The 14,692-nt window shown below is 44.6% G+C and overlaps 1 protein-coding gene and 1 pseudogene across 1 annotated transcript in view; both read left to right on the forward strand.

Annotated features, from left to right (window-relative positions):
- The first annotated feature begins 306 nt into the window (after window positions 1–306).
- Window positions 307–14,692, forward strand: part of LOC149439164 (CD48 antigen-like) — a 28,883-nt gene continuing 14,497 nt past the window's right edge. The window contains exons 1-3 of the mRNA XM_089659337.1: window positions 307–454; window positions 3,677–4,000; window positions 10,512–10,775. Coding sequence (XP_089515463.1) covers window positions 307–454; window positions 3,677–4,000; window positions 10,512–10,775 — 736 coding nt within the window. The remainder of the gene's footprint in view (window positions 455–3,676; window positions 4,001–10,511; window positions 10,776–14,692) is intronic.
- Window positions 781–895, forward strand: LOC149439165 (U2 spliceosomal RNA; annotated as a pseudogene).

A 14,692-nucleotide genomic window follows, 5' to 3' on the forward strand; every position in this document is an offset into this window, starting at 1 on the left:
AAACATGTCCTAAAAGAATTTTTCAGTCGAGCGCGACAGGCGTCAGGCTTCAGCTTTAGTCCTCCGACCCTTGGCCCTGCTAACCTTGGCCTGTCATGGCTGTGTGTCATTGGGAAGACTCAATTTTTCGTTCGACTTTTTTTTGGGCAGCATTGCTCACGAAAGTGAAATCTGTAGGACATACCTCTCTATAACAGGAGCAGAACAATACATCTTTAAAGCTACATTTAAAAAAAACCCTCCACTTATTTCCGGGGTGATAACATCTAAACAAAATATATATTGGAGACAGCAGATGTGGAGGAAATGTTCACCACCAACCTGAACGACATAAAAGTCTGTACAGTAGACCGTGTCAGTTCTCTGAAACTGCGCAGGAAGGCAACACAACAAGCTCGCAGAATTATGTTTTTCTTCTGCTACATTATCTGCTTTATTGCCCGCGGCTGTTTTGGTAAGCGTATTTATTCGTATTTTAAACCAATTTTCATCCAAGGAAAAAAGAACGAGGTGATTCTGTTGTGCACTTTTTAGTAGTTGAAAGTCACATTGTTTATCAACCATCCTAAACCAGGGTTCCTCCAGATGTTGCTAAGTTGTGGATCATTGACTTTCCATTTGATGGTGCCAACGTAGTTCTGGGCCAATGTCAGGGCCTAGATAACAGTGATCTCTATAACTGACTTTAAGGGTGGCATTCTGACCACCACTGTGAGGTAAACCATTCTTCCCAATGGACACCAATGACCCCCAATGAATTGAGTTTTTTAGGGGTTCCCCAAGACTTCTCGGCCTTTTGGCTAAGATCAAGTGTAGTATCTGTTCTTATCAGTGTCCAGTAGGGGTGCTCCACCATCATTCCTGCTAGCGGGGATGTTTGGTTGCATAAGTCTCCTGCTGGAAGGATGGGGGTCCTGATGGTTAGTACAGGCTGGAACAGAAACCGAGGTGCCCACAGGCAGTTGGGGCCCGGGAGTAATTCCCCCAGGAAAACCAGAGGGGCCCAGTTCCTCCTGGTTTGAACGGATATACCTTGTCTGGCCAGGGGCCGGGAAGGCAGAAAGTCCGCGAACCAGTGCCCCCTGAGTGGTCGCCTCAGGGGTGCTCTTAGTAACACTTGGGTGTGGGACCCCAGCGTGTGAAAAGGCACATGGTCACTGTGTTCAAACACTTTTCTTGAACTGCGCCTTTAGGACCGGGCCTTTTGGCTAACTTCTGGGCAATTTTTGCTACGGGCCTCAGGGCCTGGTCAGTGCACAATCTGCACGACCACTTATTTATTTAATTTATTTTCTCCCACGTTTGTCACTTTTCACTTTTGTGTGTGTTTTATTTCTCACAGGATGGAGGGTGTAGGTCCTTGGGCCTACCCTGAAGTCTAGGGGGAGGATGTGTGGCCTTTTGGTTCCTTCCTCCCCTGTCCCTAGGGGGTTTCTCTTCGGGAGAGCCCCCTTACCAAGTACTTGGTGGCTGGCTTAGGCTAGCCACAAGGAAAGGGGTTCGCCAGGCCTTTTGGCTAGGTGGACCACATGGGAACCTTAGTCCTTGTCAGGAGCTTCGTGATCAGGGTAGAGGTCCTACCCCTTCGGGGGGTGGACAAATCACACCCCTAAGTGCACTTTTTTGTGTTGGTTTTGCACTAGCACGTTTTTTGTTCACTTACAGGTTTTCGTTTTTCGCACTTCTGCGGACTTAAAAAAATTAAAAATAAAAAGGGGTTCCCCAAGACTTGAAAATTATTTCAAGGGTTCCTCTGGGAAAAAAAAAAGTTGAGAAAGGCTGCTATGTACTATGTGGTCAGATGATGTGGACATCCCTGGAATTATTAAATTCAGGTCTTTCCAGTGAAGGGTATTGTTAATGCTACAGCATACAAAGACATTTTAGACAATTGTGCACTTCCAACGTTATGGTCAGGACTACAGGAGGACTGTGCCCCTTGTACGCAATGCTAGCTCCATAAAGACGTGGTTTGATGAGTATGGGGTGGAAGAACTCAAGTGTCCTAAAAAGAGCCCTGACCTCAACCATACTGAGCACATTTGACTAGGTTGGTGTAGAAGAACTTGAGTGACTTGCACAGAACCCTGACCACAACCCCATTGACTACCTTTGACCCCTTTGGTTTATAAGAACTCCAGTGGCCTCCACTGAGCCCTCACCTCAATCCTACTGAACACCTTTTTTTTTGATGAATTGGAATGATGATGGTGAGCCAAGTCTTCTCATCTAACATTAGAACTTGACCTCACAAATGTTCTTTCTGCTGAATAGGCACCCCCATTCCCCCAGACACACTCCAAAATCTTGTGGAAACCCTTTCCAAGAAGAGTGTAGACCGTTAATGACTACCTTTGACCCATTTGGTTTATAAGAACTCCAGTGGCCTCCACTGAGCCCTGACCTCAATCCTACTGAACACCTTTTGGGATGAATTGGAATAATGATGGTGAGCCAAGTCTTCTCATCTAACATCAGAACTTGACCTCACAAATGTTCTTTCTGCTGAATGGCCACAAATTCCCCCAGACACACTCCAAAATCTTGTGGAAACCCTTCCCAGAAGAGTGTAGACCGTTATAGACACAAAGGGCTGGACTTCATTTCATTTGGAATGGGATGTCCAGCAAACTCATAGAGGTGTGATGGTCAGGTGTCCATTGCTGTGCATGACCACTTCTCTTGTTCATTGAGGGGACTTCTCCTTGAAATCTTTCCCTCCCGTAAGTCTGTTTTGCCCTGGAAATCAGATTACAGAGCAGTTGTTTCCACTGCACAGCCAATCTCAGCTTTTACGTTATGTGTAGCAACTCTTTTTGTTGACAGATTCTAGATCAAAAACATTTTTTGTGACTTAAAGAAAAAGCAAAGAAGTGATCTCAATCCTACTGAACACCTTTGGGATGAATTGGAATGATTATGGTGAGCCAAGTCTTCTCATCTAACATCAGAAATTGACCTCACAAAAATTATTTCTGCCGAATGGCCACAAATTCCCCCCGACACACTCCAAAATCTTGTGGAAACCCTTCCCAGAAGAGTGTAGACCATTATAGACACAAAGGGCAGGACTTCATTTCATTTGGAATGAGATGTCCAGCAAACTCATAGAGATGTGATGGTCAGGTGTCCATTGCTGTGCAGTGCCACTTCTCTTGTTCATTGAGGGGACTTCTCCTTGAAATCTTTCCCTCCTGTAAGTCTGTTTTGCCCTGGAAATCAGATTACAGAGCAGTTATTTCCACCACACAGCCAATCTCAGCTTTTACGTAGTGTGTAGCAACTCTTTTTGTTGACAGATTTTAGATCAAAAACATTTTTTGTGACTTAGAGAAAAGCAAAGAAGTGAACTAAAATCTTCATATTTTTGGGGGATGCTCTCTAAAAAAGGAAGGGAATTATCCCTGGGGAGCAACCAGAATGAATCGCTCAAGGATACAGCTTCAGTAAAGTGACATCCTATTTAGCCAGCAATAGGATGTGACTTTACTAAAGCCAGATCAATGAAAGATTGGTCCCTGTGGATTATTCCCTTCCTTAATTTAGAAATCATTTCCAGTAGAAAAAAAAAAAAGGAAAAGAAAGAAACGTATTTTTAGTTCAACATTGTGTGTTGTCATTGCTTTTGGTATCACTAATCTGAACAGGCTTAACAAAACATGTCTTCTCCATAAAGGTTTGGTATCTCAATGTGGTAGCTTGGTCATAGAATTAAAGGGGACTCTTGGACAACCCTTTAATTTTGAAAAAGTGTCTCTGGATCTGGAATCTGAAAGCCTGACGCTGCAGTGGGTCACTCCAAACCAAAGAAGAAACCTACTGACTTACAGTCGGACTCCTGAAGTGTCCAGAATATCATCCGATGGAAGATACAGATACAATGAGGGAAATTCCTCTTTCAAGATTCTGAAGCTCCAGAGGGAGGATCAGGGGAACTATGAGATAAAGGTCACCAATGGCAGCACAGAAACATTTTGTAAATATTACCTCAAAGTTTACGGTAAGATATATCAAATAATTGGGTAAGAACATGACATGACCTAGGTGCAGATTGTGTGTGAGACAGATGGTATACATAAAAAATAGAGAACTGAAAGAAAGACTCCCAAGAGATTAAAACTCATAGCAGGAAATACGAAGGTTTTGTGTACTTGCCAGCTCTTCTTCTTTGAAGCACTTTTCTTCCTAAACAACCATGTTTCCTTGTTCTTTCCAAACTTCTAGTGTGCTGCTCCTCTTCTCTGGAGCTCTCTTCCTCTCCTATCACAACTTCACCCCATTCCTTCAGGACTTCTCATATGATGCTCTTCTTCTCTGGAGGTCTCTTCTTCTCCGATCACAGCTTCACTCCATTCCTTCAGGACTTCTCAAGTGCTGCTCCTCTTCTCCAGAGATCTCTTCCTCTCCTATCACAACTTCACCCCATTCCTTCAGGACTTCTCATATGATGCTCTTCTTCTCTGGAGGTCTCTTCTTCTCCGATCACAACTTCACTCCATTCCTTCAGGACTTCTCATGTGGTGCTCTTCTTCTCTGGAGCTCTCTTCTTCTCCGATCACAACTTCACCCCATTCCTTCAGGACTTCTCATGTGGTGCTCTTCTTCTCTGGAGGTCTCTTCTTCTCCGATCACAACTTCACCTCATTCTTTCAGGACTTCTCACGTACTGCTCCTCTTCTGTGGAGATCTGTTCTCCTATCACAAACTTCACCCCGTTCATTCAGGAATTCTCTTCTCTGGAGATCTCTTCTACTACAATAATAAATTCTCACTTTTTTAATGCTCCTCCTTCCTTTCTGTTCACCAGATCTCACTTATTACTTCAGGACTCCCCATGCACTGCTTTTTTCTCTGGAATTCCATTTTCTGATCATTACTGATTACTTATATCTTTGGGACTTCTTTCATGCTGATCTTCTTCTTTGAAGCTCTCTTCCTCTCTGGTCACAGCTATTCACTTATTTCTTTAGGATTTCTCACATGCTGTACCTTTTCTCTGGAGCTCTCTTCCTCTTTGATCCCTCATCCTTCTTATTCTTCCAGGGCTTCTCTATTGCTGCTCCATTTCTTTGGAATTCTCCTTATTTCTGATCATTACTTCTCAGTTAAATTTTTTGCACCTCTTTTATGATCCTCCTCTTCTTTTCTTCTCATTTCTTCATATGACACATTCATTTAGGGCTTCTCTCTTGCTGCTTCTTATCTTTGATATTCTCTCTTATCTCTCCAATTATTATTTTTTCTTTACATTTCTAGGACTCCATGTATGCTGCTCTACATCTCTAGAAGTCCCCTGTACTTTGTCCCACTTCTCACTTATTCCTTTAGAACTTCTCACCTGGTGCCCCTCAACTCCAAAGCTCTTCTCCTTTTTGACCATCGCTTCTATCTCACTCCTTCAGGACTTCTCACATGCTGCTTCTTACTATAAAACTCTCTTGCTTTTTGAACTTTCACTTTCTCATATTTAGGGCTTCTCTTGTTTAGTTCCTTTTCTCTGGATTCTGCTCTTCTCTAATCACCACTTCCATTTATTCCCTCATGGCTTCTCATATGCTGCTCCTCTTCCATTGAGTAATTCTTAGTTCTTATCAGCAAAGCCGGGACAAGCGGTGGGCAGGAGGGGAGGCTGCCCTGGGCTCTGTGGTATCATGTGAGGTGGGGAGGGGGACACTGCAAGGAGATTGGGGGGAGGGGATTTGTCCTGGAAGGGAGAATTTAGGGGAGGGCAGGGGGTAGGAATTGTTATAGCATAGGAAATTTGGGAGGGGGAGGGTGATAGGAGTGGTTATTTTTGGGGGAATTTGTTTTGGGAGGGGGGTGGGGTAAGTGTTTTTTTGCTATAATGAGGATTGGGGGGGGGCTTTGCTAGATGATGTCAAATGGTAAAGGGGGGATTGGTGCTAGGAAGGCAATCTTTTTTTGGGGGGGAGAGGGGAATTTGTGCTATTGGGGATGATTGGGGGTATTTGTGCTTGGAGGGGTAATTTGGGGGGATATTTGTGCTAGGAAGGGGGACTTTGTGCTGGGGAAGGGAATTGGTGTGGGGGGAGAGGATTTGCTTGGAGTGGTACTTTGAGGGGTAGATGATTTGTGCTAGGAGGGGTGATTGGGGGAGGTGAGATGGGAGGCAAAGATTTTCACTGGGAGAGGGAATTTTAGCAGGGGGCTGGACTTGTTCTAGGAGGAGGAAGAATTATGTTCAGCATGCAGATAGTGCTCAATTTCTTTTGGGCTGGGGGGGGGGGGGGATTTGTGCTATTAGGGATGATTGGTGGTATTTGTGCTCGGAGGAGCAATTTACGGGGGAGGGGGAATATTTGTGCTAGGAATGGGGAATTTGTGCTGGGAGGGGGAGTTGGTGTGGGGGGAAAGGTTTTGCTTGGAGTGGTAATTTGAGGGGTAGAGGACTTGTGTTAGGAGGGGTGATTGGGGGAGGGGAGATGGGGGGGCAAAGATTTTTGCTGGGAGGGGGAATTTCAGCAGGGGGGTGGATTTGTACTGGGAGGAGGAAGAATTATGTTCAGCATGTAGATAGTGCTCGATTTCTTTTTTTTTTTTTTGGGGGGGGGGATTTTTGCTGACACAATGCTCATACATCTTAGGGAGGTGCAGTTTGGCATGTCCGCCATGGGCTCTAAATGACCTTGTCCCGGCACTGCTTATCAGTACTTCATACTCACTTCTTAGGGACTTTTCTCAAAATCCTTCTCTTTTCTGGAGCTTTTCACTTCTGATCCCAACTTCTCATCTATTCCTTCAGAACTGCTTCTCGGCTCTGAATCTCTTCCTTTTTGACCATCACTTCAAACTCATTCCTTCAGGACTTCTCACATGCTGTTCCTCTCCTTTGGAACACTCTTTTTTTTTTTTTTTTTTAACCATCCCTTCACACAACTTGAGGACTTTTCTTGTGTAGTTCATTATCTTGGAACTCTTTTCATCTCTGGTCACATCTTCCATTATTCTCTTGGGACCCTAGCCTTCTACTTTCGACTTGCTTCTTATGATCTTCTCTCATGTTCCTGATCACAACTTTAGGACTTTTCTTGTGTAGTTCATTTTCTTGGAACTCTCTTCATCTCTGGTCAGCACTTCCCATTATTCTCTTGGGACTTGAGCCTTCTACTTTCGACTTACTTCTTATGAACTTCTCTCATGTTCCTGATCACAACTTTAGGACTTTTCTTGTGTAGTTCATTTTCTTGGAACTCTCTTCATCTCTGGTCAGCACTTCCCATTATTCTCTTGGGACTTGAGCCTTCTACTTTCGACTTACTTCTTATGAACTTCTCTCATATTCCTGATCACAACTTTAGGACTTTTTATGTGTAGTTCATTATCTTGGCACTCTTTTCATCTCTGGTCACATCTTCCATTATTCTCTTGGGACTTGAGCCTTCTACTTTCGACTTACTTCTTATGATCTTCTCTCATGTTCCTGATGACAACTTTAGGACCTTTCTTGTGTAGTTCATTTTCTTGGAACTCTCTTTATCTCTGGTCAGCACTTCCCATTATTCTCTTGGGACTTGAGCCTTCTACTTTCGACTTACTTCTTATGAACTTCCCTCATGTTTCTGATCACAACTTTAGGACTTTTCTTGTGTAGTTCATTTTCTTGGAACTCTGTTCATCTCTGGTCTTGTTTTCCCATTATTCTCTTGGGACTTGAGCCTTCTACTTTCAACTTACTTCTTATGATCTTCTCTCATGTTCCTGATCACAACTTTAGGACTTTTCTTGTGTAGTTCATTTTCTTGGAACTCTCTTCATCTCTGGTCAGCACTTCCCATTATTCTCTTGGGACTTGAGCCTTCTACTTTCGACTTACTTCTTATGATCTTCTCTCATGTTCCTGATCACAACTTTTAGGACTTTTCTTTTGTAGTTCATTATCTTGGAACTCTTTTCATCTCTGGTCACGTCTTCCATTATTCTCTTGGGACTTGAGCCTTCTACTTTCGACTTACTTCTTATGAACTTCTCTCATGTTCCTGATCACAACTTTTTGGGGGCTTCTCATGTGCTTTTCCTCTTCTCTGGAGCTAACCTTATTCCTAACTGGTACTGCTTACTTATGGACTTCTCTCAGGTTTCTTTTTTTTTCTGGAGCTTTTTGGTTATCATCACAAATTCACACTTATTCCTCTGAAACATCTCATGTGCTGGTCCTCTTATCTAGAGCTTTCCTTTTTTTCTGATCAGAGCTTCTTATGTACTTCTTAGGAACATCTCTCAGGTTCCCTTTCTTCTCTGGAACTTTGTACCTCTTTACCTATAGCTTCTCACTTATTCCTTTGGAACTTCTTATTTGAGTCTCCTCTTATCTTGAACTTTTCTTATTTCTGATCAGTTCTATTTACTTACTTGTTGGGTAGGTGCAGTGTGGTGCGGCGGCAGTGATCACACAGAGGCTCGAAGTGCAGTGACCTATGTATCGAAAAACTTGGTGTAATAAATTACATTTTCAAAATTGTTCGATAATTCAGATTTGGAAAACAAATGAATCCAAATTTCGTTCTATTCATTAATTCGGATGCACATGATGCCAGTCGATATTGTCCAATCAACTCATGGCATTTCTCTTGGTGGGTTGGACTAGCGTCTAAAAAAATATTGAATCCTTCCGATTCGATAATATACCGAATGTATACCAATCGTCTGGAAAAACTGCCAAATTTTGTCAAATCAACTCAGTCCAACGAATATACTAAACGCATACCGAAGATAGAAATTTTTTTTTCGAATAAATGAATCGGTTCGACAATAAATATAACAAAAATTCTTCAATGAACGAATGTGCCCAAAACGAAAACATGTACAGTGGGGCAAAAAAGTATTTAGTCAGCCACCAATTGTGCATGTTCTCCCACTTAAAAAGTTGAGAGAGGCCTGTAATTGGCATCATAGGGAGACCTCAACTATGAGAGACAAAATGAGAAAACAAATCCAGACAATCACATTGGCTGATTTGGAGAGAATTTATTTGCAAATTATGGTGGAAAATAAGTATTTGGTCAATATCAAAAGTTCATCTCAATACTTTGTTATATATCCTTTGTTGGCAATGACAGAGGTCAAACGTTTCCTGTAAGTCTTCACAAGGTTGGCACACACTGTTGCTGGTATGTTGGCCCATCCTCCATGCAGATCTCCTCTAGAGCAGTGATGTTTTGGGGCTGTCGCTGGGCAACACGGACTTTCAACTCCCTCCAAAGGTTTTCTATGGGGTTGAGATCTGGAGACTGGCTAGGCCACTCCAGGACCTTGAAATGCTTCTTACGAAGCCACTCCTTCATTGCCCGGGTGGTATTTTTGGGATCATTGTCATGTTGGAAGACCCAGACACGTTTCATCTTCAATGCCCTTGCTGATGGAAGGAGGTTTGCACTCAAAATCTCATGATACATGGCCCCATTCATTCTGTCCTGTACATGGATCAGTCGTCCTGGTCCCTTTGCGGAGAAACAGCCCCAAAACATGATGTTGCCACCCTCATGCTTCACAGTAGGTATGGTGTTCTTTGGATGCAACTCAGCATTCTCTCTCCTCCAAACACGGCGAGTTGTGTTTCTACCAAACAGTTCTATTTTGGTTTCATCTGACCATATGACATTCTCCCAATCCTCTTCTGGATCATCCAAATGCTCTCTAGCAAACTTCAGACAGGCCCGGACATGTACTGGCTTAAGCAAGGGGACACGTCTGGCTCTGCAGGATCTGAGTCCCTGGCGGCGTAGTGTGTTACTGATGGTAGCCTTTGTTACGTTGGTCCCAGCTCTCTGCAGGTCATTCACTAGGTCCCCCCGTGTGGTCCTGGGATTTTTGCTCACCGTTTTTGTCATCATTTTGACCCCACAGGGTGAGATCTTGCGTGGAGCCCCAGACCGAGGGAGATTATCAGTGGTCTTGTATGTCTTCCATTTTCTAATTATTGCTCCCACAGTTGATTTGTTCACACCAAGCTGCTTGCCTATTGCAGATTCAGTCTTCCCAGCCTGGTGCAGGTCTACAATTTTGTTTCTGGTGTCCTTCGACAGCTCTTTGGTCTTCACCATAGTGGAGTTTGGAGTGTGACTGTTTGAGGTTGTGGACAGGTGTCTTTTATACTGATAACAAGTTCAAACAGGTGCCATTGATACAGGTAATGAGTGCAGGACAGAGGAGCCTCTTAAAGAAGAAGGTACAGGTCTGTGAGAGCCAGAAATCTTGCTTGTTTGTAGGTGACCAAATACTTATTTTCCACCATAATTTGCAAATAAATTCTTTCCAGATCAGCCAATGTGATTGTCTGGATTTGTTTTCTCATTTTGTCTCTCATAGTTGAGGTCTACCTATGATGCCAATTACAGGCCTCTCTCATCTTTTTAAGCGGGAGAAATTGCACAATTGGTGGTGACTAAATACTTTTTTGTCCCACTGTACATGTCTACTTAGTATGATTATATTGAATAAATAAAAGAGAATGGTGACAAAAATCAATCCCAATCACCTTTCCCTCTTCACAGAGAAGATCATTAATGTGACAGTCAACGTAACTTACAGCCTCCAGAATGACAGCTGCGTAGTCACCATGGACTGTGTCCCTCAGACTGGGGACAATGTAACCTTCGGCTGGATTAAGAACCAGACTGGTTCACACTACAACAGCACGTTAATCGTTTGGGTCACAAAGTACAATGCAACCAGCACCTACACCTGCCAGGCCGAGAACCCTGTCAGCAGGATTTCTAGTGAGGTTGATTTGATGAAGATATGCGGCATGACACCAGGTATATATGTAAATATATCTATATATCTATATCTATATCTATATATTCTATATTACACATTTTACTATCAGTATTAAAAGGTGAACCCTGATTTTTGCTCCTTGTGATCACATGCTCACTGCAGTTCAGCTGGCTGGCTCCTTGTGCTGTTTTTTCATCTCTCCATCTGAGCTCTGCTCTACAGTAGACTGCAAGAAGCTGGTAGCCGCTCCAATTTAGGTACATACAATGTTTGCATTTAAAAAAAATAAAATTTTTTAAGGGTTCCTGCCTAAGGGTAAAATAAGTCTTAATGCCTAAGCACAATTTTGCAACTTTGACATGTGTTAATAAAACCGTACATACAATCAGGGGCGTTGTCAGGGCAGGGCTGTGGAACGGACAGGTAGGCCTAGTGGCAGGGTAACACACTGTCTGACGACACCCACCACCAACAGACCGAAGTCCCTTAGGGCGCGGAGTCTAAGTCCCAGGCTTCCCTTCACCAGGGCCCCTGATGGTGGGGATGGACTTGACGCAGCCAGGAACCAGGTCGCGGCCCCCGAGACACCCCGGCTGCGGTAATGGCCGCCGCCAATGGCGTGTAGCTGGTAAGAATGACAATAGCGTAGTCAGGCAGGCCGGGTCGACAACAATGGGACAAAATGGTATAGAACAGTAGACAGAGAATCACAGGTCACGGGCCGGGTTCAGCAACGGAAGGTCAGATCGAAGGAAAACACAGAGAATGGTCTTAGTCACAAGCCAAGTCAGATACCAGAAGAGTCACAAGAGTATACACAGAGCTGTAGCAAGACAAAGACACAAGACACAAGACACAAGTGCAAAGAGCATGTGCGGATCACAGGCTTATATGTACTCAGCCACACCCCTCTGGGGGATGGACCTCAGAGACCTGAAGGCATAAAAGATTCCCACCATACTCAGCAGAAATCCAAGATGGATGCCAGCACATGGAGTAACATAACCTCTGGGAAAAGGTAGGACCTTGACAGGCGTATTTACCACAAGGCAAACAAGGCATTTGCCTAGGGCGGCAACTTTTCAGGGGGCAGCAGGATTTTTCAGGGGGGCAGAGGCTTTTTCAGGGGGGCAGCACTGCCCCCCAAAAGAAAGAATGGAAGAAAGGAAACACGCAGCATGGTAACCAAGTGGGGTCTGAGAGAGGCTGCGGGCTGCTTGATGGTGTATGCAGAGCCTGACTCTTGTTCCGGGGATGTCCAGATCTGTGAAGGTGAGTGTCTTCTCTCTCGCCGAGGTGGGGGGGGGGATTTGCCAGTGTGTATGGGGCGGTGGTAGTGGAAGGCTCTCTCGGGTGGGGCTGGGGTGGGGTGTTGTTGGTCAATGTCAGGCTTTTATCGTGGGGGAGGGGGGTGTTTGTCAGTGTCAGGGTCTCTCAGTGGGTGGGGGAGCTGATTTTTGTGTTGCCTAGTACAGCATGAAACCTAAATACAATACTGCATGCAATCACAATGACTTTGTGCATTCAGGTGGATTATACCTTGTTTTTTTTCAGGACAATTTGGGATTTCATTTGGTGGTGGATGGTAATGGATATCTCTTGATTTAATTATTTTTTTATTATCAAAGAGAAACTAGCCCGAAATAGAAAAAAATTTAAAAATAAAAATGTAGCTGTATATTACGTGCTACTACCATAACCTACCACCAAAGAAAAACTCAAAATAAATTCTCCTGCTCCTGACAATCGTATCAATTCCACATATGTGTATGTTGTTGTTTGTTCCCGTAGTATGGCCCAGAAACAATAGTGCGCATTTTGCTTTTTTTTCTATCCTTCCTAAAATACACTGACCCTAACTGACACTGATATTATTTTAAAAATGTAAAAATTCAGGACCCCTTCAACAGGCATGCCTGAGCCAAGGTTTTGTGTGCCTCCAAAGCATTGCTTCAGGCATGAATGATGAAGGGGTCCTGTGTGCCTCTGAAACATTGCTTCAGGTATGCATGATGAAGGGGTCCTACATGCCTCTGAAACGTTGCTTCAGGCATGCTGATGAATGCATCCTGCATGCCTCAAATCATTGCTTCAGGCATGCCTGATGAAGGGGTTCTGCGTGCCTCCAAAACCCTGCTTCAGCCATGCCTGATGAAGGGGTCCTGTGTACCTCTGAAACCTTGCTTCAGGCATGCTTGATGAAGGGGTCCTGTGTGTCTCAGAAACATTGCTTCAGGCATGCAAGATGAAGGGGTCCTGCGTGCCTCTGAAACATTGCTTCAGGCATGCAAGATGAAGGGGTCCTATGTGCCTCTGAAACGTTTCCTCAGGTATGCATGATGAAGGGGTCCTACGTGCCTCTGAAACGTTCCTTCAGGCATGCCTGATGAATGGGTCCTGCATGCCTCAAAAACATTGCTTCAGGCATGCCTGATGAAGGGGTTCTGCGTGCCTCCAAAACCCTGCTTCAGCCATGCCTGATGAAGGGGTCCTGTGTGCCTCTGAAACCTTGCTTCAGGCATGCTTGATGAAGGGGTCCTGTGTGCCTCAGAAACATTGCTTCAGGCATGCAAGATGAAGGGGTCCTATGTGCCTCTGAAAAATTTCCTCAAGTATGCATGATGAAGGGGTCCTACGTGACTCTGAAACGTTGCTTCAGGCATGCCTGATGAATGGGTCCTGCATGCCTCAAAAACATTGCTTCAGGAATGCCTGATAAAGGGGTTCTGAGTGCCTCCAAAATGCTGCTTCAGCCATGCCTGATGAAGGGGTCCTACGTGCCTCTGAAACATTGCTTCAGGCATGCAAGATGAAGGGGTCCTACGTGCCTTTGAAACGTTGCTTCAGACATGCATGATGAAGGGGTCCTACCAGAGACGGACTGACAACTCATGGGGTCCCCGGGCAATAGGGGATCATGGGGCCACTGTGTCCTTCCCCAAACTCAAAAAAGCCTATGAAAAAGGTACCAGGGGCATCTCATGGGGCCCCCTACTGACCCCGAGCCCTCGGGCAGTGCCCGAGTTTACAAATGGTCAGTCCACCCCTAGGTCCTACATGTCTCCAAAGCACTGGTTCAGCCATGGCTGACAAAGGTGTCCTGCATGGCTCTAAAACGTTGCTTTAGTTGTCATGATTTGATCACCTAATAAAGCTTTGGACCCATTCTGGAGATCCGTGTTGTGCTGGGCACATACTTTCACCTTGAATGTCTTTGGTTTCCAGCCAGTGGTCGCTGCAGCACCCATCTACTGAAGGAACGTGTGCGTTGGGAATAACGTGTTTGACCCTTGACCAGGGGCAGACTGACAACTCATGGGGCCCCCGAGCAATAGGGGATCATGGGGCCCCTGTGTCCTTGCCCAAACTCAAAAAAGCCTATGAAAAAGGTACCAGGGGCATCTCATGGGGCCCCCTACTGACCCCGGGCCCTCGGGCAGTGCCCGAGTTTCCAAATGGTCAGTCCGCCTCTGTTTGTGAAGTCAGGTATTGATATTGGATGAGAAGACCTGGCTCAGAAATGGCATTCCAAAGCATCGTTCTCATTGGTCCAGGTCACGGTTTATTCAGTATCTGTTGGTCACGTTCAACTGGACTTGTTCTATATTGAGGATTTATGTTGAGGACGTTTCCAAATGGTCAGCCCGCCCCTGACCATGACACATTGGGAGCACAGACAAGCTTGAGATATGTCATACTTCCTAATGTTTTTGTAATCCTTCAGCTTGTGTGCAACCGATAGTCCACATGGATATAATGGGGGTCTTGTTTTCAAGCATCATTCACTCAACTTTTACCCAAAATTCACTTCTTTGACCTACAAAGCAATTAGAAAAAATATGTGACTCTTGGGTGAAAATAATAAGAAATAGACCCCAAAGTGTTGTGTTTAGTCCAGCAATGGGCAAACTACGGCCCGCGGGCCGTATACGGCCCGGCGGACCTTTTAATCCGG

The sequence above is a fragment of the Staurois parvus genome, unplaced genomic scaffold, assembly GCF_062004578.1.
Source record: "Staurois parvus isolate SC_StPar_1 unplaced genomic scaffold, SC_StPar_1.0 ptg001150l, whole genome shotgun sequence".
Lineage (NCBI taxonomy): Eukaryota > Metazoa > Chordata > Amphibia > Anura > Ranidae > Staurois > Staurois parvus.